The sequence below is a fragment of the Rhipicephalus microplus genome, chromosome X (assembly GCF_043290135.1).
Source record: "Rhipicephalus microplus isolate Deutch F79 chromosome X, USDA_Rmic, whole genome shotgun sequence".
In the NCBI taxonomy this organism is placed as follows: domain Eukaryota; kingdom Metazoa; phylum Arthropoda; class Arachnida; order Ixodida; family Ixodidae; genus Rhipicephalus; species Rhipicephalus microplus.
In genome coordinates, this window is record NC_134710.1 from 351,697,546 (window position 1) to 351,720,312 (window position 22,767).

Consider the following 22,767-nt stretch of genomic DNA (forward strand, 5'->3'; position numbering starts at 1 on the left):
ATTGATATTGACGTGATTCTTTGATGATGCTTTGAACTCCAATCGCTATAAAGCAAATTTAGTATCTGCTCCTAAAACACTAATGACTGCTCTAAAACAGTACCTTTCCTGCTCCAAAGTATGCTCGGAAAAGTGAAAAGTCACTTCCATCACTGCATGCATGTACCACATTAGCTGTTATTTTGAAAGAATTAACGCTACCAGGCATACACCAGAGCGTGTTCTCTGGTATTTTAAGGTCATTAATCACAGGCAAGTTGGCCATCTTCATTTTTCCTTTATACAAGTTGTAAAATGTTTTAAGCAGAATATTGCAGTTGAAGTCCAGTAAAAGTATGACATGAAGCATTTCTTGAAAGAAATACCCAGTGTGGAATTATAAAAACGAGCCTTGCATAGTATCAAACTGCACGTTAAGCTTGTTGTAGAAGTTGTTTTGAATGGTAGTTGTCAGTCAGGTTGTAAGTGAGCACTGTTAGACAGAGGCGTCCGCTTATGATTTTGGATTTCTCTTGGTGAGTGAAAAATTGCACCTTAGCAGCCCCTTCTGGATCTCTAAGTAATGCAGTTGTGCATATCAAGTTGGAGTTACCGCATGTAAAAAACTACATGATGCAATGAAAATAAAAATGCCTTTATTAATGATACTTCTTTAAGTACTTCTGGTTATACTTGTTCTGTAACTGTATTTTAAGATTTATAATCTGCACGATATGTACTTTTAGTAAAGGGAGTTAAAGATAAATGCTCGTGCATTAGCTGTGACACTATTAGAGTGGTAGGAAACCTGCGCCGATAGGAAAAGAAATTACTGTGCCATGCTGCTTCAAAGGGGCCTTTTTTGTCTTATTTGTGCCATTGCTGCACCACTAGGTCGTTGTAGTACTGAAAGCAATCGTGAGCAAAATTACGAGATGGCAGCCGTCTTGGAAACTTGCGCTGCTGAATTCGCGTACGGTTGTGCTGTTTGTAACAGCATAGAATCGGCCAATCAATTATTCCGGATTCCACTCAACTGCAGCGGTGCCTTTTCTTGTAACCATTGGCAAAGACCGAAGGCGATGTGGTGACCACTGAAAAGTCTGCCAATGTGACATCACCGATAAAAAACATACTTGTGCAGGGTGGCGTCGCTTTAAGCCTACTGCACACTTTTAATAGCTGGTGACTACCTGAGTGCATTCAGGTGCCGATCGCTGCCGCCTCTATTGTTGTATGGGAGTGTTCAGCGTCCACCGCTTTGCAAAAACAAAAGCAGCTCGCTGTTGCGAATTTAAGCGTTGTGGATCGTGGACACCAAAACAACAAGCATACTGCACGCTTTCATAAGGCAACAACCCTAACGCACCTCGGTCTGCTGCTAAGACTGCCAGAGCATTGCTTGCAGAAAGCTCATATTATTGCGTTAATGCAATACCCTTCTCGCCGCGTTTCTGCTTGGTTTGAAGTGGAGTGGGCGCAAGCAGCCGGCACAATGTGTACGCCAAGTAGGCGAAGCGCTGCACGCAACTAGTCAGTAAACAATTGGCTCCCCTGCGACCATACCGGGTCTCAAAAAGCTGTCTGTTTTCTCTAAGTAGCATATCACGGTACACATTGATCGTGGACAGCTGCATATGACCGCTTTGTTGCTATGTCATTCGGTGCGTCGGCGGCGTATCCCGGACTCCTAAGTACTTTGGAGAGGCTCCTTGATGTCTCCACCGGGTGCCTTCGGGCGGCCGTGCGAGATAGTGCGAGAGCACCAATCATTTCTGAATATTGGCGAAGAAACAAAATGGATTTGGGTGGGCAGTTTAGGCAATATATTTGCTGTGGCACTGTATTTATCCCTTTTTCAGCGGTGGTGGCACACGTAAAAAATTGCTACTTGTTTATAAACGCATGCTACGTTTTATACGCAGCTTGCCGCATTTTTGGCATGTATGTACGTATTAACGAGGTTTTACTCTAACAAGCTTTGAACGTAGGGGGGGGGGGGGGACATATGCATGTGCAAAGTTCCTCTTCATGGGGGGGGGGGGGGGGGTGACGAAGGTTCGTCACAGTGTGCCACCCTCCCTATCATATCAATATACGAGGCTGGCTTTGCACCCCTCTCTCCTCCTCCCCCCCCCCCCCCCCCCCTGTTCCTTCCGTAAGCACGCCTATGTGAGTGAGTGTGCACGCGGGCTGCTAAATCTTCATGCTGCAGCCAGCTAGTTGGCGCAACATCCTTTACTGTTTTGTCTTTATAGGATCTTGTTTATATTTTTGTGCTTGTTTTGTGGGCTTGCTGCTTCTGTATAAATTATTATGTAAACTGAGAGAACATTTAAAGTAAATAAAGCTAAATTTTTTTCCTCTGTGTGTATCATGAAAAAACCCATGTGTGCTCCGAACACAGAGGTGGCTGCTCCAAAAGCAGGTGTGCCCGCTTCAATGGCTGCTCCGAAATGTTGGAAGGCATTCCCACTACTGCTATTAGTATATTGTTAAGCAATTTATTGTACTTTTTATGTCTTTGACTGTTGTGATTTTCACTAGACAAATTTTTTTGAGCAAGTAGGCATTGTCCAAGCACAGTTAGCGCTAAATAGTTGAAGTAGCTTCCACACCTCAGCTGTATATCTGCGAGAGCTTAGAGTCTAGATATATGGATGAAACGAAATTTGTTGAAAAGTCTAGGATTGCTAAGCTATTCTGCTTTTGCATGTCTTTGATTATGCTGAAGCTACAAGAAATGTGGCAAAGGTAAACTCTGAACAGATAGAGTTAATTTAGACATTCAAAGCTATACTTGTACCTATCGCACTTGTGACAGCCAAATCACTTGTATGTTTGATCAGTATGGAGGAGCTACAGATGCTTGGCTTTAAGTTTGTTTCAATGATAAGCAGGTAAGGTTATATTAGTACGTATTATAATGCATACTACATGCTTGAATAGATTTCTTTGATCGGACACCTTTGAACACTTTGATATTGTTGGGCAAGCCACATGACACAAGCTGCTGTTGTGGTCTTGTTTGTACATTTGAACATAAGGGAAACTGTTTGCAAACATGTATATAGTACATTCAAAGTTCATTATAATGAAGTTGCATCTTACACAAAAATAAGTTCGTTATATCCAAAAATTAGTTATGAAGATCTATTCCTTACATTGCAAGACTGTTCATTTACTTTATTATAACCAATATTTTGTTATATCTGGATTGTATATATTAAGGTTTGAGTATATATATTATACATCATGCTGTCAAACTAACTTGATTGAAACGAACAAAACTCGCATTCTGTTTATATACCAAGTTTCATATTTTTTTGTAACACTACATGTAGCCAAGAGTGGTGTCATAGCTAACCATTATTTGTAATGGTGTGTAATGGCCAACCATTATTTCTCTTATTCACGCCATCTGCGCCGCACTGTGCCCACTCGCAGATGGTCCTCCGGCGAAAAGGAAAAGAGACGAGAGCAGTGAAGCAGCAGGACGGGTGGCATTTTTCAAAGAGGTAAAGGTGGATGACGAGAATGAGGACGCTGTAACCGCTACTGACGCTGAGAGCTCGGACACTGGCACAGCGAAAGGGGAGCTCGAAGTGACTGGAATGGAACACTCTGTATCAGCACAAGTCAAAAGGAAGAAAAAATTGCGTAAACGCAAGAAGAAGACGCAACACTCTGAGTCCAAAGAGCAAAAACCTTCGCTGTTGGTGATGCCAAAGTGAGTGTTGTTAGTATGCACTAAAGGTAGATGCTCAGGGTAAGATGGAAACTTGAAGTGATTAGAAAACATTTAGTTGGGAATGTTGCTGTATATCACATTAGCTGCAGCGAAATTTCCCGTTCAACGATATCTGATTGCTGGTATTCACTTAGTAGCTTCAGCCTCATTTGTTTTCTACACTTAATAATGTTATACACTGTTTCATCAGTTATCATGTGCATAGCACAGTGCTACTCTGCCTGAATCATACTGCTAAGTCTCCCGGATTACCCGGGAGACTCCCGGATTTTGAACGCTTCTCCCGGTTGTACGGGTCATAGGGAAATCTCCCGGAAATTCAGTTTTGCCCCGCGCATTTACTGCTTTGTCTGGCGACGTAATAAAAAGGATTCTTTTTTTTTTTTTAAGCAATGGTGGCAAGGTTCAACTCGGTTCGATGTACGTTTTCGAGAGGTGAAAATAGCGCCAGAACATGCGGCCTGCCAAGTAGGAGCAGAGAAATCGCACATGGCTGTGCAGTTTTTGAAGGTCACGCATATTAACTAAAAAAAAAGAGAGAGAAAACTCCATTGTAGTAGAGGGAGGGCAGTGACCCCGTGGTACACTTGATGCTTTTGCTGGCTGTAGAATGTGCGGGCATTTCCACGCGAGAGAGAAAAAAAAAATAAAGGAGAGCGTAAAGAGAGTGCCTCCAGCAGGAGTGCTTGCTTGACGTGGAGAGCGCTCCTGAAATGCAAATGCGCAGCGCTCTTTGTGGTTGTTCTATTGCAGCCAGCGGTGGATGGGCTGCTGTTAACCTTTGGGAGTGGTGGTGGGGGGGGGGGGGGGGGGGAGTGCATAGTGAGCCCTTTACATTGACATAATAGGGAGTGGTGCGCAGCAACTCGGGCGGACAAAGAGGGGCGGGGGGGGGGGGGGAGGGGTGACGCTGCGATGGACCTTCACTCTTCAACACCTGTACCCGAAAGGGGAACAGCGCATGCTTATGCCCACACCTCACCACGCACTTTCTGTAACTTTCCTTTATGCGACCCCTCTCCCTCTAGGAGCTAAGCTGAACCCTGCTTCCGCAAGAGTTCCTCGAACCTAATGGCAGGGCGTTCTTAAGCCGCCCACCACGATTAACCAGTCGCTTCCCCTTTTCACTAGTCGGAAGTTTTTTAAAATTTTTTCTATTTTTATAGTCGGACCGTTTTCTCCTCGCTCTTTTATCCCCAACCCCCTTATTGAGGGCTCCTCCCCGATATCCTTACCTTTTTCCTCCAACATTCTTGGGTTTTTTTCCTGTTTTTTTTTTTAACTCAACCGCAAGCGTTGCCGAAATGAGTGCCTGACACTGCCTCCTTTCTCGGAATATGAGTGGAGAAGGTCGAGCTAGGGGAAGGCGAGTGGTCGGCAAGAATTTACTATGGTCCCTTGCCCGACAATATAACTCGTAACCAAGCGACCACAGGCCTCGCACGCGGAGCCATGTTCTGGCTTGTGCTTTTCGCACAACGTTGACCGCCGGGTCGTTTCATCTCTGCTTCAGCCGCGTTGGTCACTAGTGCTAGGGCGCTTTTACTCGCACGTAAAACAGACGATGCATGAGCGATGTTATAGGTTGGGACTCTGTACAGATTAACGGCAACCACAAAATTTCGCTGACAGTGTTCATATAATTGCTATCGCAATACCTCCCCCCCCCCCCCCCCCCCCCCGTGGTCGACATATTGTATACTCCCCGTTGAGTAGATCTCCTGGATTGCGTTTGTCTCCAAACTTGGCAGGTATGCTGAATGTCCTTTCAGTTGCCAACCTGACAATTTCGACTGTGCGGGGACTGCCTAAGGGTTCAAAGAATCGGAAGTATGAAATGTTGGATTTGCTATCAAATGAGTGCACATATTCCACAAATTATTAAAAAAAACATTGTCAACACACTGCTGTGCCCAAGTCCTATGCCCATCCTGGATCAACAGATTGCGTTTATAGTCCTGTCCCGGTGCAGCAGGTGATGAAGGCTGTGTTTATATCATCAGTTCTCTGACTAGATTCCAAAGAACACAGAGGTTCTGTGATGGGCATCTAAGGGTTTCAGGAATGATTAGCACAAAGGAGACCCACTCCCACTTTACCACCATTCACACCCACATCAAGAGAAAAAAAAATTGCATAGCATTTTGCATTTGATCAATCCATTGATGCCATAGTATCTGCTCCCAAGGAGTCTGTGAGAGACCCACATGGCAGTGGCTCATATTTGTAGTTCGCCCTATGAAATCTGTGCTGTTTGCATGCCGACACTGGCAGTGTTGGTTGTTCATGCCTGCAAGTGCAGTTTGTCGTCAAGAAATGCACACCCGCGAGCAAAAATATGCAGACCGTTGTCATCCACATACCTTTAGAAGAAGAAGAAGAATGCTTTATTTTTCAATGAAATTTCTTACAATCATTTGTGCGAAAACATCTGGATCTGTAGCAGGCATAACTAATTAAGGATCTGTTATCGACAAGGAATTTGTTTAATTAGCAAGTAAAAATTGTTACACAGAAAATTCAATCACAGATTACAAAATCATATGCAGACATGTAGGGAAAAAAAACAGAAATAATGCGATATATGTACATATATTTCCACATTATTAGCATGGCAACTGGTAGCTCTTCGATAGAAAAAGTTTCTTGAGTGGCTGAATCACATTTGGCAGACGTTTAATTAGGGTAGGGATACTGTTCCAAATTTTAGCAGCAACAAAAGGTATTGTTCGACGGCCGTAGACATTGTGTATTATTGACAGATTAAGATTTTGTTGTTTGGCCTGCCGAGTGTCACCTGTGAGTTTTAATTAAATTGATGCGTGAAAGGGTACATTCTTGTTCATTATTTTGCGTACTAATAATGCACTTTTTCACCATATCAAAACCATATCAAAAGGCGTTATGTTCAGATTTCTGAAAAGTTCAGCCGATGGTGCATTCTTGGGTGCTGACGTAATCGTTTGTACAGCTCTTTTTTGTAAGATGGTTATGACTGAGCAATATGAGGCATATGTGTAGCTACATGATTCAATGCAATAAAATAGGTGAGAGTGAAACACGAAGTATAAGATACGGAGTATGTGTGTGCTAAAATATTTTCTGGCCTTAAATAATGTAAAGCATCCAAAGCTTAGTTTTCTGCACAAATTGTGTATATGCGATGTCCAGGGAAATGAATGGTCTAATGTTACACCAAGGTAAGTATATGCTTTCACTTTATCAATGGGAGTTTTTCCAATGAATAGACCATGTGTTTGAGGTATCACTTTTCAGTTAAAGGTGAAAACTATGTACTTTTTTTTTGTACTTAGTAATAAGTTGTTTTGTTGAAACCACAGTGAAGTCATTTCTAGCCCTTTATTGGCTAGTGATTCGGCTTCCTGAAGAGAGTGACGTGCTATGAGTAAAGCAGTGTCAACTGCATATAGAGTTGCTTGCATATGGGTTAAGGAAAGAGGTTAATCAATTATGAAGAGGGAGAACAAAATTCGTTCAAGTACTGAACCTTGCGGTACACCAGTTTCGATGAGCTTTCTGTTTGATTTGTTACCAAGTATCTGTACATACTGAGTCCGTTTGGACAAATAACTACGAAAGAACTTTGAAGATATACCTCTAAATTCATAGTGTTCAGGTTTGTTTAGCAATATATTGTGGTCTACCAAACGAAAAGCTTTTTTATGTCAAGGAAGATGCCGAGGACGAATTGGTTATTGTTTAATGCTTGGTTCACTGTTTCTGCCACAAAGCTTACCGCAGTAGCCGTACTGTGTTCTTTCCTGAATCCATGTTGATTCGGAGTTAGGATATTTTATTTTGTAATGAATTCCATCATTCTTTTAGCTACGAGCTTCTCAAAAAGAGTGTCCACACATGATAGAATTGTTATAGGGCGGTGATTTGCTATGTTGTCAGAGCATTCACATTTGTGGATTGGTATCACTCTCCCTATCTCAAGCTGCTCAGGGTACACGCCTGTCGTGAAGGATTGGTTCAAAATAACAGCTAGAGGTGTGCTTAAGGTTTAGATATTGTAACGATGTTGAAGGACTCGGGGTGTAATAAAACGTATTTATTAAAGGGGGAACCTGTGCCCACAACTCAAAGGGACTATGGTCATAGCACGTTACAGCAGAACACCAAAGATGTCTCCTTCTTCTACTTCTTCAACGAGAGTCCCAAGCGCGTGGCGCACATCAGCCGGGGCCAGCTGGGTTCTCGTGCTATCATCATCGTCTCTACGCAACACTAGACGGCGCGCATGTGCGCGCGGTGATGGCCGCGTTGTTTGAATGCAGGCACTATGTCGCGGCATAATCCCCCTCCTCATACGCATCGTCCCGATGTGTCAGACAATGAATAGATTCGTGGTAGGCATCACTGGTCTTCCGGTGATCTTTCATAGTAAGGCTTCATCCGGACTACATGTACAATCTCTGTAGGGTTGTGGCGTTTTGAGCGCCCGTGTATAGTGGATCTGACTTGGTAAGTTACATCGCTTACACGATGGAGTACTTCGTAATGCCCGAAGTAGCGGCTAAAAAGTTTTTCAGAAAGTCCACGGCGACGCACTGTGGTCCATATCCATACTTTGTCACCTGGTTGAAAATGCGCTTCGGTACGACGCTGATTGTACCGATAGGAGTCGACACGCTGTTGGCGGCGTATTCTGCATCTCGCCATCTGTCGTGCTTCCTCGGCTCTTTGCAGGAAGTCGTCTAGGCCAGGTGGATTGCTGCTTTCATCATTCAGTGGTAACATGGCATCCAGTGGAGTGGTCACTGTTCGGCCGAATACAAGTTCAAATGGTGTCACTCGCGTTGTTTCTTGAATGGCTGTATTATATGCGAACGTGATGTAGGGCAATACTTCATCCCAAAGTTTATGTTCGACGTCGACATACATTGAAAGCATATCAGTCAGAGTTCTGTTCAGGCGCTCCGTTAGGCCATTTGTTTGAGGATGGTATGCTGTAGTTCTCCTCTGGTTTGTATGGGTCATTCGCATCAGACATTTCATTAGGTCTGCAGTAAAAGCTGGGCCACGATCTGTAATTACAACGCTGGGTGCACCATGTCTGAGGACTATGTTGTTGATGAAGAACTCGGCAACTTCAAGAGCTGTTGCACTGTACAGCGAGTCAGTCTCAGCATAACGAGTGAGATAGTCCGTGGCTACGACTATCCACTTCTTGCGTGCAGTCGATGTCGGAAACGGGCCTAGGAGATCCATACCGACTTGTTGGAATGGGGCATGCGGTGGTTCTATTGGCTGGAGGAGACCTGCAGGTTTCACGGATGGAGTTTTGCGTCTTTGACACTCACGGCAAGTTTTCACATAGCGCTGAACTGATGATAACAGTTTTGGCCAGTAGTATTTTAGGTAAATTCTAGCGAATTTACGGCTGACACCCATGTGTCCAGATGTTGGCTCATCATGACATGCGTGCAGAATCTCGTTTCATAAAGGTGCAGGTACAACCAGTAAAAACTTGTCACCATGAGGCTTGAAGTTCCTCTTGTAAAGGGCCCCTTCTCGAAGACAGAACGAAGGGAGCCCTCTGGATAAAGTGCACGGGACTTTGACGTTGAGTCCTTGGAGACGCTGTATAAGCGGCAGCAAATCGGGGTCATTTTGTTGTTGTTGAGCGATTTCTGATGCCTGGACGACGCCTAGAAATGGGAAGTCTTCTTTCTCCGACTCACTCGCCTCCACTAGTGCACGTAACAGGCAGTCGGCATCGCTGTGCTTTTTCCCAGATTTGTATACCACAGTAACATCGTACTCTTGTAGCCTAAGGCTCCATCTTGCTAGTCGGCCAGAGGGATCCTTAAGATTTGGCAGCCAACACAGGCATTGGTGGTCACTGACTGCTCTGAATGGTCTACCGTAGAGGTACGGCCGAAATTTACTTATGGCCCAGATAACCGCGAGACATTCTTTTTCGGTTGCAGAGTAATTGGTCTCAGCTTTCGAAAGCTTGCGGCTGGCATACGCTAGCACTTTTTCTTGGCCGTTTTGCCGCTGGACTAGAATGGCTCTGAGGCCGACGTTACTCGCATGAGTGTGAACTTCAGTTTTGGCAGTCTCATCGAAGTGGGCGAGGATTGGAGAGGCTTGCAGGTGTGTTCTTAACTCATCAAATGCTTCCTGTTGTTCACTTTCCCACATAAAGGGCACCTTGTCTTTTGTTAGATTATTAAGTGGTTCAGCAATGTTCCAAAAATTTTCCACAAATCGCCGATAGTACGCGCAGAAACCCAGGAAGCGACGTACTGACTTCTTGTCTTTGAGTATCAGGAACTTCGCGATGGCAGCTGTTTTTTCGGGCTCTGGCCGAACGCCGTCGCAACTGACGACGTGTCTGAGGAATCCAAGCTTTTCAAAAGCGAAGTGGCATTTTTCTGGCTTGATGGTCAAGTCTGCTGAACGAATGGCTTCTAATACTGTGCGGAGTCGCTCTAGATGTTGGTCGAATGTAGCGGAAAATACGACGTCATCCAAGTACACCAAGCAGGACTGCCATTTCAATCCCGCGAGGACAGCATCCATCATTCTCTGAAATGCAGCTGGCGCTGTGCAAAGGCCGAATGGAAGCGCTTTAAATTCGTAAAGGCCGTCTGGGGTTATGAATGCCGTCTTTTCACGGTCGCACTCATCCACCTCAATTTGCCAATATCCGCTCTTGAGATTAAGGAAGGAGAAGTATTTCGCACTCCGTAGTCGATCGAGTGTATCATCGATACGCGGCAGAGGGTACACATGCTGTTTCGTTACACTGTTCAGTTTCCGATAGTCGACGCAGAATCGAAGGCTGTTATCTTTCTTTTTAACAAGCACTACGGGAGAGGCCCATGGACTGTTGGAAGGCTGGATCACGTCATCTGAAAGCATCTCCTCCACGTGTTTCTTGATGGCGTCTCTTTCCTTTTGCGATACTCGATATGGGTGTTGGTAAATCGGTCTCGTGACTTCTTCTGTTATAATCCTGTGCTTTGCAGTAGCCGTGCGTCGCACCTTAGAGGACGTTGAAAAGCAGTCCAAAAACTCTTTTATAGGGGCGAACAATCGTTTCTTTTGATATTCTGGGAGCCTATGGTTGACGTTAACTGATGCGTTGACGTTGCAGGTCTCTTGTGGAGTGGTTGGCGTTGTCGCTAAACTGCAAAGTTCAGTCGCCATGCAGAACTTGTGGAAATAGGCGATAGCCATACCTTGCGCGATGTGCTGACATTCATTCCCAAAATTCGTAAGGAGGACAACTGAGCGGCCATTCCTTAAGTGAACAACACCTCTCGCCACGCAAATTCCTTTGTTTAAAAAGAGCTCTACGTGTCCATCCGCTATCTTCGTGGTCACAAAATGCCTTATTTTCAACAAGCACCATTACACTACAGCGTGGTGGCACTGTGACGTCATCATCAACAACGCGCAGAGCAGTAAGACGTCGCTTTTCCGATTCCTCCGCCGACATAGCTTGTTCGGTCGAAAACATTACACTGGATCTGCGCAGATTAATTATGGCTCTATTGATTGATTTATATGTGGGGTTTAACGTCCCAAAACCACTATATGATTATGAGAGATGCCGTAGTGGAGGGCTCCGGAAATTTAGACCACCTGGGGTTCTTTAACGTGCACCCAAATCTGAGCACATGGGCCTACAACATTTCCGCCTCCATCGGAAATGCAGCCGCCGCAGCCAAGATTCGAACCCGCGCCCTTTGGGTCAGCAGCCGAGTACCTTAGCCACTAGACCACCGCGGCGGGGCGTAATTATGGCTCCATTGGCTTGCAGAAAATCCATTCCTAGTATAAGCTTCCTTGAACAGTCCGGCGGTACGATGAAGTCAGCAATGTAAGTAAACCCTCTTATTTCGAGCCTTGAGGTGCATCTGCCAAGCGGTGTAATAGTGTGGCCACCTGCCGTGCGTATTTGTGCCCCACTCTGTTTTGTCACAACCTTTTTCAGTTTCTTTGCCAATTTGTGACTTATTACCGAATAATCAGCGCTGGTGTCAGCTAAAGCATTTAGCTCGTATCCGTCTATTTTCAACCGCAAATCTGAAGTAATCTTCGCACTGCTGCGCTTATCCTCTGTAAACATAGCATCGTCACCTTGAAACCGTAATGGAGCATCTTCGCAACTGTAGTTATCAGCCGCCTCACCTCCACAGGTCGCTTGCTTCAGTTTTCCAAGTGTGGGCTTGTAGAATGGTGCCCAGACCGTGCGGAAGAAGCACGTGGGCTGGGTGATCGGTAACGCCTGGGCGACGGCGATCTTGGCTGATGTTGGCGTGGAGTGAGTGGGCTCTGGCGCGCGGACAAGTACTCTTCGATCTCCGTTGGCCGTTCACCGTTTCGAGGGCATGGTGCGTACAACGGAAAGCCCCTTAATCCTGCCTGTCGGTAAGGGCAGAACTTATACAGGTGACCTGCTTCCCCACAATGGAAACACAAAGGCCTGCACTCATGATCACGCCAGATGTCACTTTTCCGGGGCCTTTGATTCACGTAGCGAGCTACACCACAGGCTCGTGGCAGGTAGCTAGCCGTCGGTTCCTGTGGACGAAGTGCACTGCGTACCATCTGTGGGCAAGGAGAGGCCATCGCAACTGCTGCATTGGTGTGCGCCGCGGGTTGTCTGAGTATTTCAGAGTACGCTGGGATGCGTTGGATCAGCTGTGGCGCACGCTCCGGCTCACGTATCATCTGTCTCAGTTCATCACGTACTGCGTCGACGACAGACAGTGTTGCTGAAGTGTTAGGTGCTTGCAACTTGCTGAGCTCTTTCCTGATCACCGACCTGATGAGTTCTCGCAGGGCGTCCATGTCACTTCGCTGGCCTCCAGAGAAAACATTTGCAGGTGCATAGTTTATGTCTCGATTGTACTGTCGAGCCCGCTGTTCTAGCGTTTTCTCGATAGCTGTCGCTTCGGTATGAAACTCTGCAACTGTTCGTGGTGAGTTGCGGACGAGAACAGCGAATAGCTCTTGCTTCACCCCACGCATGAGGTGGCGTAGCTTCTTGTCTTCAGTCATATGGGAATCTGCGCGCTTGAACAGGCGGATCATGTCCTCGGTGTACATTGCGACACTTTCGTTGGTGAGTTGGTTTCTAGATTCGAGCGCAGCCTACAGGCTTTTCTTTGCGATCCGCGCTGGCATAAGTTGCCAGAGCTTGTCGCTGAAATTCATCCCAGGTCATAAAGGAGGTTTCATGGTTCTCATACCACGTCTCTGCGAAGTCCTCCAAAGCAAAGTATACGCGGCGGAGCTTCTCTCTCTTGTCCCAACCGTTCAAATGTGCCACTCTCTCAAAGAGGTTCAGCCAATCTTCTACGTCTTCATACGAGTGGCCATGAAATACTGGTGGCTGGTGAGGCTGATTTATCACCACTTGGGCCAGTGTTACATGACTTGTCATGGTGGTGGCGTCCATTGTCTGAGTTCCCCTTGGCGTGAAGTGGAGTGGACTGAATTCTGGTGAATCACCTCGAAGACGGCGACTGGTCCTCTGATGCACAGGTGTCAGCTCCCCAGGATCAACTCGCTGGTGGTCGGGGCTACGCTGTCGTGCGTTCGTAGGGCTTTGATTCATTACTAAGCACGTCCACCAGAAATGTAACGATGTTGAAGAACTCGGGGTATAATAAAACGTATTTATTAAAGGGCGAACCTGTGTCCACAACTCAAAGGGACTATGGTCGTAGCACGTTACAGCAGAACACCAAAGATATCTCCTTCTTCTACTTCTTCAAGAAGAGTCCCAAGCGCGTGGCGCACATCAGCCGGGGCCAGCTGGGTTCTCGTGCTATCATCATCGTCTCTGCGCAACACTAGGCGGCGCACATGTATGTCCCTGTGCGCGCGGTGATGGCCGCGTTGTTTGAATGCAGGTACTATGTCGCGGCAATAGTATTGTCCTTCAATATTTGAAATGGTACTCCATCATGTCCAATGGTGATGGTGATCATGTCCATCATGTCCTGGTGTGATGACATCTGGCGTACAATTGCAATAATTCCAGCTTCAGTAATTTCACGCAAAAAGAAGGTATCTTCGTGAACAGCAGGGAATGCGAGTTATGGTTTTCATTTGCACTTGTTGCCGACTGCTTTCCTATGGTTACAAAATAATCATTAAAAAGTTCTGCTAGCTTTTGTTCATTACAACCCACGACATCTAAATTTGGTAAAACAGGTTGTCGAGGCTCCGGATTTACTACCGCCTTTATTATATGCCGAATTTCCTTTGTGTCACTGTTCGCTTTCGTGATAAGGCTACTGGTTATTCCTTTTTTCGTTTTCTCATCATTGATAACGACAGGTTGCGCATTTTCAGTACAAATCTTTATAATAACCATTGTCCTTATTTTGCTCCATATTGGTTAACCAGTGTTCTCTTAGTTTAACAACTTTGAGTATTTCTTCGTTCATCCAAGGGCAAATTGTTGTAGACAAGTACACTGATCTACGAGATTTGCACTCTGTTTTTATGCATCGTGACTGCAATAGTGATTAAAAAATCTGTGTAAGCTGCATTCACATCTGTATCACTTGAGCATAAAAACTGCACTTCTTTGATTGCCCGTTTACTTTATAATAATCAATCCTGAATGGTTCTGTGTTAGTCTGTTTCGTTGTGTGTAGATAAATGCCAGACACATAAATGAAAGTCAGGAAATGGTCTGACACGTTTTCTGCTATCACTCCGGCAGTGATAGCTTCACTTCTCTTCAGTACCTTTGCAGGCTGTACTGTCGAGAGCATTTCAAACAAATTTTCAAACAATTTACAGTAATGCTCTTGACAGAAATCGGCTCGCGACTGGATGATGCAGGCGGTGATTTCGGCTGATGCTTCTATGGTGCGCATATTTTTGCTCACAGGTGTACATCCTGTAACCATAAACTACCCGTTGTGGTAGCTGGGCAAGTTGTTGCTTTCGTAAACTGAAGGCAACAGCTTTAATTCCCAGCCACATTTCAGTGGGAGCAAATGCAAAAATACTGTGCCTGTGCAAATATTTCAATATTTTAACTGCAATGAAGTAGTGGGCCATGCAAAGCTGGGCAAACACATCGTCAGTGCTAAGTACGAGACGCTACGTTGTCGCTGATTTCGCTGGCTAGGCCTATGCTCTTCCTGGTCTCGAATAACAGTTCTGACTGCCTCAGTTCTATATTATATTTGGTGGAATTTGCTGGGTCTTCTTGCAATCCAAAAGTTGCGAAGCCGGACTCGACCTGCCGCCATGACCACTGAAAGTGCCACAAGCCCTCCAGATATGGCTCCCCAGGCCATCGTGTGCTCCGGCAAGGTTCGTCAGCGGGACCCTCTCATATTCAGTGACACTGACGATCATGACCTCGACGACTGGCTGGCCACTTACGAACTCTTGAGTGTCTTGAACAAATGGGACGAAGCCACGAGACTGGCCACTGTCGGCATTTACCTCAGTGGCATTGCCCACTTGTGGCTTTGGAACCATGAGACCGACATTTCCACATGGACAGCATTCAAGGCAAAGTTCAGCAAAGTCTTCGGTCGTTCTGCTGTCCGCAAACTCCGCACCGAGCAGCGCCTTCAGTCAAGATCTCAACAGCCTGGTGAGAATTTCACCAGTTACATAGAGGACGTCTTTGACTTGTGTAAACGCGTCGATGCGAACATGACAGAAGTGGACCGCATCAAGCATATTTTTAAGGGTATCGACGAGGACGCATTCCAGATGCTTATTTCAAAAAGCTCTGCTACTGTCACCCAAGTTACCGAGCTCTGCCAAAGCTATGATGAGCTCTGCCGGCAACGTCTCGTCACCCGCCGTGCTATTCCACATCAGGAATCGATGTGCGGCTTAAATCCCTCACAAGATTCCGTCCTCCTCTCGCAGATCAAAGATTTCGTGCGAGAAGAAATTGCCCGCCAACTCTCGCTCATCTCCGGCCTACCGGAGCGCAGTGCGCCGCTTAGCCCTACACTACGGACTCTTGTACAAGATCAAGTGTCTGAGGTCCTTCCTCCGCAGCTGGTGCCACCATTCAATGCACCATTTACATATGCCGAAGCAGCAGCACGACCACAGATGTTCCAAGCGCCGCCTCCACTGCCTGCTCCTGTTTATGCCACCCAGCCGCCACGACCTCCAGTCCGCCGAGTCCCTAATCCATGGCGCACTGCCGACAACCGACCGATTTGCTTTTCGTGTGCTCTACCTGGACACGTCGCACATCTGTGCCGCCGCCGCCCACTCCACTCACGTGAAAACCCACGTCCATATGAGTACGATCACACGTACACTCCCTACACTCCAGACACCGAATTGTACGCTCCTCGACCAACCCACCGACCAGCTTCTGATCGCCGATCTCTTTCTCCACGCCGACGCTCGCCCTCCCCGATGCGCCTATGCCCCCCTACAATTGACGCGGAAAACTAAGTGACGCAGTTCTCGAGGCAAGAAATGCGTCCTCGTCGCAAAGCACAAGCCCTCTTCATTCGCCGCTGAATGTAATTAATGCCGTTCTTGAAGGTGTACCCGTACTTGCCCTTATTGATACTGGTGCCGCAATTTCTGTCATCACCGAAAAAGTTTGCCATTCAATTCGAAAAGTGACAACGCCTTACTTGGGTTCGTGTCTTCATACTGCCACTGCACAGCCTGTGCAGCCTGTGGCCGCGTGTACTGCCAGACTTGTAATTCAAGGAGTGCCCCACACAGTGCAGTTCGTAGTACTCCCGCACTGTTCTCACGGCATAATTTTAGGTTGGGATTTTCTCTCCCATCACTAAGCCATCATTGATTGCGCCCGTGCCAAAGTCGTCTTTTGTCCCCTTGGTGATGCTCTACCAGCGGAGATCGCCCTTCCTACGCGAAGTTGGTCATCAGTGACAACACCCAGATCCCTCCATGCGCTACTGTTTTCGCACCTGTGTCGTGTTCCGCCGTTGTCGACGCTACCGCATTCTTCACGCGTTCCGCTGCTTTCATTCATCGCCACCTATCACTGCTCCCAACGCTCTCCTTACTCTTCAAGGTGATGCGACCGACATGCCTGTGGAGAATCCATTCCTATTCATGATTACGCTGCAACGAGGCGAATGTATCGGCTCGATAGAAACCATCGGTACACTTGACGTTCCCGATGGATCATCGGAAGTCAGCGCCCTCTCCTGTGTTCCGTGAATGGCCCTTTCACTACCAACATTTTCAACCCCGTCATCGACGAAGGCCTAAACCCACAACAGAGGTGTGAGCTTTTGAGCCTCCGTGACGAGTTTCGGCCATCTTTTGACAGTCACAGCGCTATTTTAGGTCGAACATCTACCGTGTGCCATCAGATCGATACAGGTAATCACTGACCACTACGGCAGCGACCATACCGTGTTTCGCCGACTGAACGCCGTGTCATCGATGAACAAGTAGGTGACATGCTAAAGCGCGCGTCGTTCAACTATCAAACAGTCCTTGGGCGTCGCCGGTTGTTGTAGTTAAAAAGAAGGATGGCAAGATACACTTTTGTGTAGATTATCGTCGACTAAACAAAATAACACGAAAGGATGTTTATCCTGTGCCTCGAATCAATGACGCCCTCGACTCTTTACAAGGCGCAGAGTTCTTTTCCTCCCTTAATCTACGCTCTGGGTACCAGCAAGTGCCCATGAATCCGGATGATAGGCCAAAAACTGCCTTTGTTACACCAGACGGCTTATACGAATTGAACGCGATGCCATTCGACCTATGCAATACGCCGGCAACATTTGAGCGCATGATGAACACTATCCTACGAGGCCTCAAATGGAACACATGTTTGTGCTACTTAGACGATGTAATGGTATTCTCGCCCGATTTTTCCACGCACCTTCGTCGCTTGGAACAGGTTCTACGCAGCCTCTCTGCAGCAAGCCTCCAACTAAACTTGAAGAAGTGTCACTTTGGAGCACGCAAGCTGACCATTTTCGGACACGTGTCGAAGGATGGCGTTCTTCCTCACCCCGCTAAGCTACGTGCTGTTCGCGAGTTCCCGAGGCCCGCGTCTATCAAGGAACTGCGTAGTTTCATTGGGCTTTGCTCATACTTTCGCCGCTTCGTCTGGGATTTTGCCTCGATCATGGCACCTCTGCCAGACCTACTTCAGGGAGACCGCAATCTATCTGCGTGGTCTCCAGCCTGCGACAGTGCCTTTGCAAAGCTTTGTGAAGTGCTTACAACACCACCCATACTGCATCATTTCGATTCAAGCGCTCCCACAGAAATCCATACGGATGCTAGCGGTGTCGGTCTTGGCACTGTACTCGCCCAACGAAAGCCTGGTAACCAAGAATATGTTGTTGCGTACGCGAGCCATACTCTTACAAGAACAGAAGCAAATTATTCGGTAACTGAGAAAGAATGCCTAGCGATTATCTGGGCCATTACAAAATTTCGGCTTTATCTGTACGGCCGCCCTTTCGATGTTACTGACCACCACGCGCTCTGCTGGTTATCCTTTCTCAAAGATCCTATGGACGCTTGGCACGATGAGCTTTACGGCTCGAAGAGTACGACATCCGGGTCATTTATTGCTCAGGCCAGAAGCACGCCAATGCCGATGCTCTTTCGCGTTCACCTGTTTCTCCTGATATTGCGAGTGTCTTCATCCAAGACAACTTCCTTCAACTATCAGGACCCATCGACATCGCTGCGGAGCAGCGCAAAGATACGTGGATTGCGTCTCTGATGGATTACCTATCTAAAACACTCGCCCACCTGCCATCTCGAGCGCTACACCGACAAGCCTCTCACTTCGCCATCCGTGATGGAATACTTTATCGCCGCAACTACCACCCTGACGGCCGCAAATGGCTACTCGTCATACCCAGACATTTCCGTGCCAGCATATGTGCTGCTTTCCATGTCAATCCGCAGTGCACACGCCGGTTTGTTTAAAACCTACGCCAGGCTACGTTTTTTGTTTTATTGGCGTGGCATGTACACATTCGTTCAAAAGTACATTTGATCTTGCACAGAGTGCCAACGCCGCAAGCACAATCCTAGCTGTCCTACTGCAGCAATGTAGCCGTTACCATGCCCAGTGCGACCATTCGAGCGGGTTGGAATAGACCTTTATGGTCCTCTGCCATATACATCAGCTGGGAATCGCTGGATTATTGTAGCGATCGACCATCTCACGAGATATGCAGAAATGGCCGCTCTACCAGCCGTGATGGCACATGACGCGTCTTTCCTGCTGCAACGTTTTGTTCTGCGTCATGGCACTTCATGTGAACTTTTGAGCGACCGAGGCCGCATCTTTCTCGGGAATGTTATTTAAGAACTTCTTGCTGAATGCTATGTGATTCACCGCTGTACTACTGCATATCGCCCACAAAACAAATGGCTTGACCCAACCTTTCAACCCCACTCTTGGCGACATGCTTTCTATGTATGTCTCCTCCGACCACACCAACTGGGATCTCATCCTTCTCTAAGTAACGTACGCTTACAACACGGCACCTCAAACGACGACAGGCTTTTCTCCCTTCTTTTTACTTTATGGTCGAGAACCATCATCTCTAATCGACACCATTCTCTCCTACCGACCCGACGCATGTGAAGGCACACCAGTTTCCAAAGCCGCTCGGTATGCGGAAGAATGTCAGCAATTAGCTCGCACCCTTACAATACAAGAACAAAGGCTACAGAAATTTCGTCGTGACAATGGACGGTCCGACTACCAGTTTTCAACCAACTCTCTTGTTCGGCTGTGGGTGCCCCCCAGTGCTGCTCCTGGTACCTCTACAAAGTTCGTCAGCAGGTACCATGGACCTTATCGCGTCATAGAGCAAACTTCCACTGTCAACTACCTCATTGAATCCCTCACGGCCACTGCAGACCTGTGTCACCGAGGCCGCGAAATCGTACGTGTGGATCGTTTCATACCGTATCACGAACCACTTGTGCTCACGACACCTTAGAAGACCTACTTGGCTCCGTCTTCAGCGAGGGGGAAATATGTAATGAAGTAGTGGGTCATGCAAAGCTCGGCAAACACATCGTCAGTGCTAAGCACGAGACGAGCAAAGGCCGATGTCGCTGATTTCGCTGGCTAGGCCTACGCTCTTCCTGGTCTCGAATAACAGTTCTGACTGCCTCAGTTCTTTATTATATAACGAATATTTTGTATTTGAGTGTGCTTCGATTTGAATTTAAATTGTTGAAAATTGTGACGTATTCAAAAAGAACAAATAAATGTATATTTGTCCGCACGTAACCCCCTGTGAAGGTGGTTTTGCTGTAGAGGAGTACTCAGCTGTGAAAACACATATTTAGAGAAAGTCTGCAATGCTGCAGAGCTTCACTCAAGGTTGAGTGAACGTATTACGCTCATTGCAAGACTGAGTGCGTGGAAAACAGAGCCAAGAGAACTCACAAAAGAGGCATTGAGTGAAAACAAAAGTTCAATAAAAAGAAAATCTACTTATAGTGGGCAAAAACGTCAGAACTAAACAGCCGATGTGTCCTTGCGTGAACTTTTTTCCACAAAACAAAAAAAGTAACAGCTTTGCCGCAAAGGCCAAGCAATGAATGTGATAGAAACAAATTGGAAGGTCATGCGCAGAATGGCAAGCAGATCAAAACGTTCCAGGCGTTTCTTACGCACGAATAATGCACGAAACGTACTCACAGGTACAGATGAATTCGAATAGCATCTCAGTTGTTACTTCACTGTGTCTAAAAAGCACACCCTTTTAGCAAACAGAGACTGTGCAACGATTGCAATGACCTTTGTACACCCGGTAACTACAACAAAATCGTTCAGGTGAAAGTCCAAAGCCAGCCAAGACGTATGATCCTCCCCACCGTGATATAAGGGCACGCGAGTGAGCGTCCACCTTCCTCCTCTATGCGGTGCAAAGTACGCGTGAGAGATCAGAGCACGTGCCACCGCGTCAGCACTCATTGCGTTATCTTGCTGGTAATGCTAAAAACACAATATCCCCTCCCACCGAGTTGCCCGGCACCAGCGGTAAGTGGTACATATAAATAGCTTGCTGTTTCAGTGTTGAAGGACGAGCTCCTCGGTGGCTCAGTGGTTAACGCGTCGCGCTTGGGTCTCACGTTCGATTCCGCACTGGAGTCTTTTTCTGCATTGTTTTTTTTCTTGCGATATCATATATATATATATATATATATATATATGGTGAGTGACGTTGACGCCGGCGGCAAAATCTAGCCGAGAGTGTCCATATAATTGCTATCATAATACAAGATTTTGAGACTCATGACAAACCCAAATAACTGCAGCGACCATCACCAACAAGTCAGAAAGTTACATAAGTCTATACCTGCTCGCTCAGTACACCGCTTCACTTTAGTATATTACCCTCACATCAATTCATCATTTCTGAAGTTTAAAAGCTTGTTATACCGGCTTATATGCTCTAGGTATAATAAATTTTAAAACGTAACATACTTTACAGGTTATCGCTTGCATTCCACCAAAAGTCAGATGCTGCTACTATTAAAAGTTGTTTCCACTTGCTTTCATGAAACAGAATGGAATTTGCTCAGGCCTTGTTTCAATATTTAGTAGAACATATTGCGCAAGTTAGCTGGGTCGTGACACATATGCCCTTTTTTTATATAATATGTAGTATATACTATTTGAATTAGCTTGGAACCTAAAATTCACTATTAGTACAAGCCTAAAAAGAACACCCATGTACTTAGATTTTGGTGCACATTAAACCAGGTGGTTTAAATTGACCCGGAGTCCCCTTCTACATGGTGCCTCGTATTGGTAGATGGTCTTGGTATGTGAAACCCAAGAAATTGTTAATTCTTACATGATGGTAAACAATGCAGCATTTATTATTTTTTAAGTGCTAGGATTGGAGGTCTTGTACATTTTTTTGTGAAATAAACTTTAGTAAGTTAGAGTTGGTTGCACATTGTTCGCTTGTGGTATCAGACTAAAAATTATGTCCACATTAATTTTGTGGACATGTTAGAACTGAGTGTCTTTTCAAAAAAAAGAGAACGGCAGACTGTTTGGATAGTTGTTTTGTTCCTTTTGATCTGCCTTGTAGGATAATGAGATCAATATTCTCCTTCCCGTTCAGGTTGAAATAAATTCTAATTCAATTCAATGGTATTTAGTTTGGAATTCAATAGTAAAAGCCTACTTTCACTTTGCAAAACCTTCTCAAATGTTGAGCTGCTTCTGCTGTGTCGCAGCTGAGAAACATACATGTGATTCCTCTGTGCTGCAATTCATGGAAACCTGGTATAAGTTTTGTTTCCACCCTTTCTTGTGCTGTCACAGTAGCCGAAAGCCTCGAAAAAAAGGCTGTATTTAAGTAATAAGACTTCGTAAGTCATCCTTTTTTTTTTAATTCTTCTCTAGTCTGTGTTTGCATTCTTCTATGTCTGCTTTTCAAAGTATGGCCTTATTTCCCATACCGGCCACAGGTGTGAGTGGAAGCGACTCAGGAACAAGTACCTCGCTTTGCAGAAGGCCACAATGACAGAAATCAAGCGCTCGTTGCTGCTTCCATCATCGGGGTACACACCCATTCCATCCCCGTGCTACACGCTCTCGTCCCCTGTGGAAACATCATTGACTGCAGACTCCGACATCACTCCAGCATCTCGGGAAGGTGAGGCTTGGGAAATGTCCTCTGATGACAGAGGGAACAAGGAGCCATCAAGCTCAGGTGCGGAGCCATCAAGCTCAGGTATGGAGCCATCAAGCACAGGCACGGGGCCATCAAGCACTTCAGAAACAACACAAGCCTCACAGATGCTGGAGTTTCAGCCTGGAGTCATTGTCAAGCTGGTCACTGAAAAGCCAGTCTCCAACACTGCTGAGTTTAAAGTGGGTGTCTGTTCTCTTTCTTTCTTTTCATATCTTAATTTTTTTAACAGGGAACATTACTTGTGAGCTAGAGATGGGCATATTGTCTTTTCTCATCACATTTTTGTCCATGCATGGCACTGTGTAATTAGGTAGTGGCGTGAGCAAAAGTGTGCCGACCACCGTATCACAT

General features: G+C 46.2%; 1 protein-coding gene across 1 annotated transcript in view; it reads left to right on the forward strand.

The window, feature by feature from the left end:
* Positions 1 to 22,767, forward strand: part of Larp7 (La related protein 7) — a 71,587-nt gene that overhangs the window by 25,988 nt on the left and 22,832 nt on the right. Inside the window, exons 6-7 of the mRNA XM_037413504.2 lie at positions 3,427 to 3,709; positions 22,190 to 22,595. Coding sequence (XP_037269401.2) covers positions 3,427 to 3,709; positions 22,190 to 22,595 — 689 coding nt within the window. The remainder of the gene's footprint in view (positions 1 to 3,426; positions 3,710 to 22,189; positions 22,596 to 22,767) is intronic.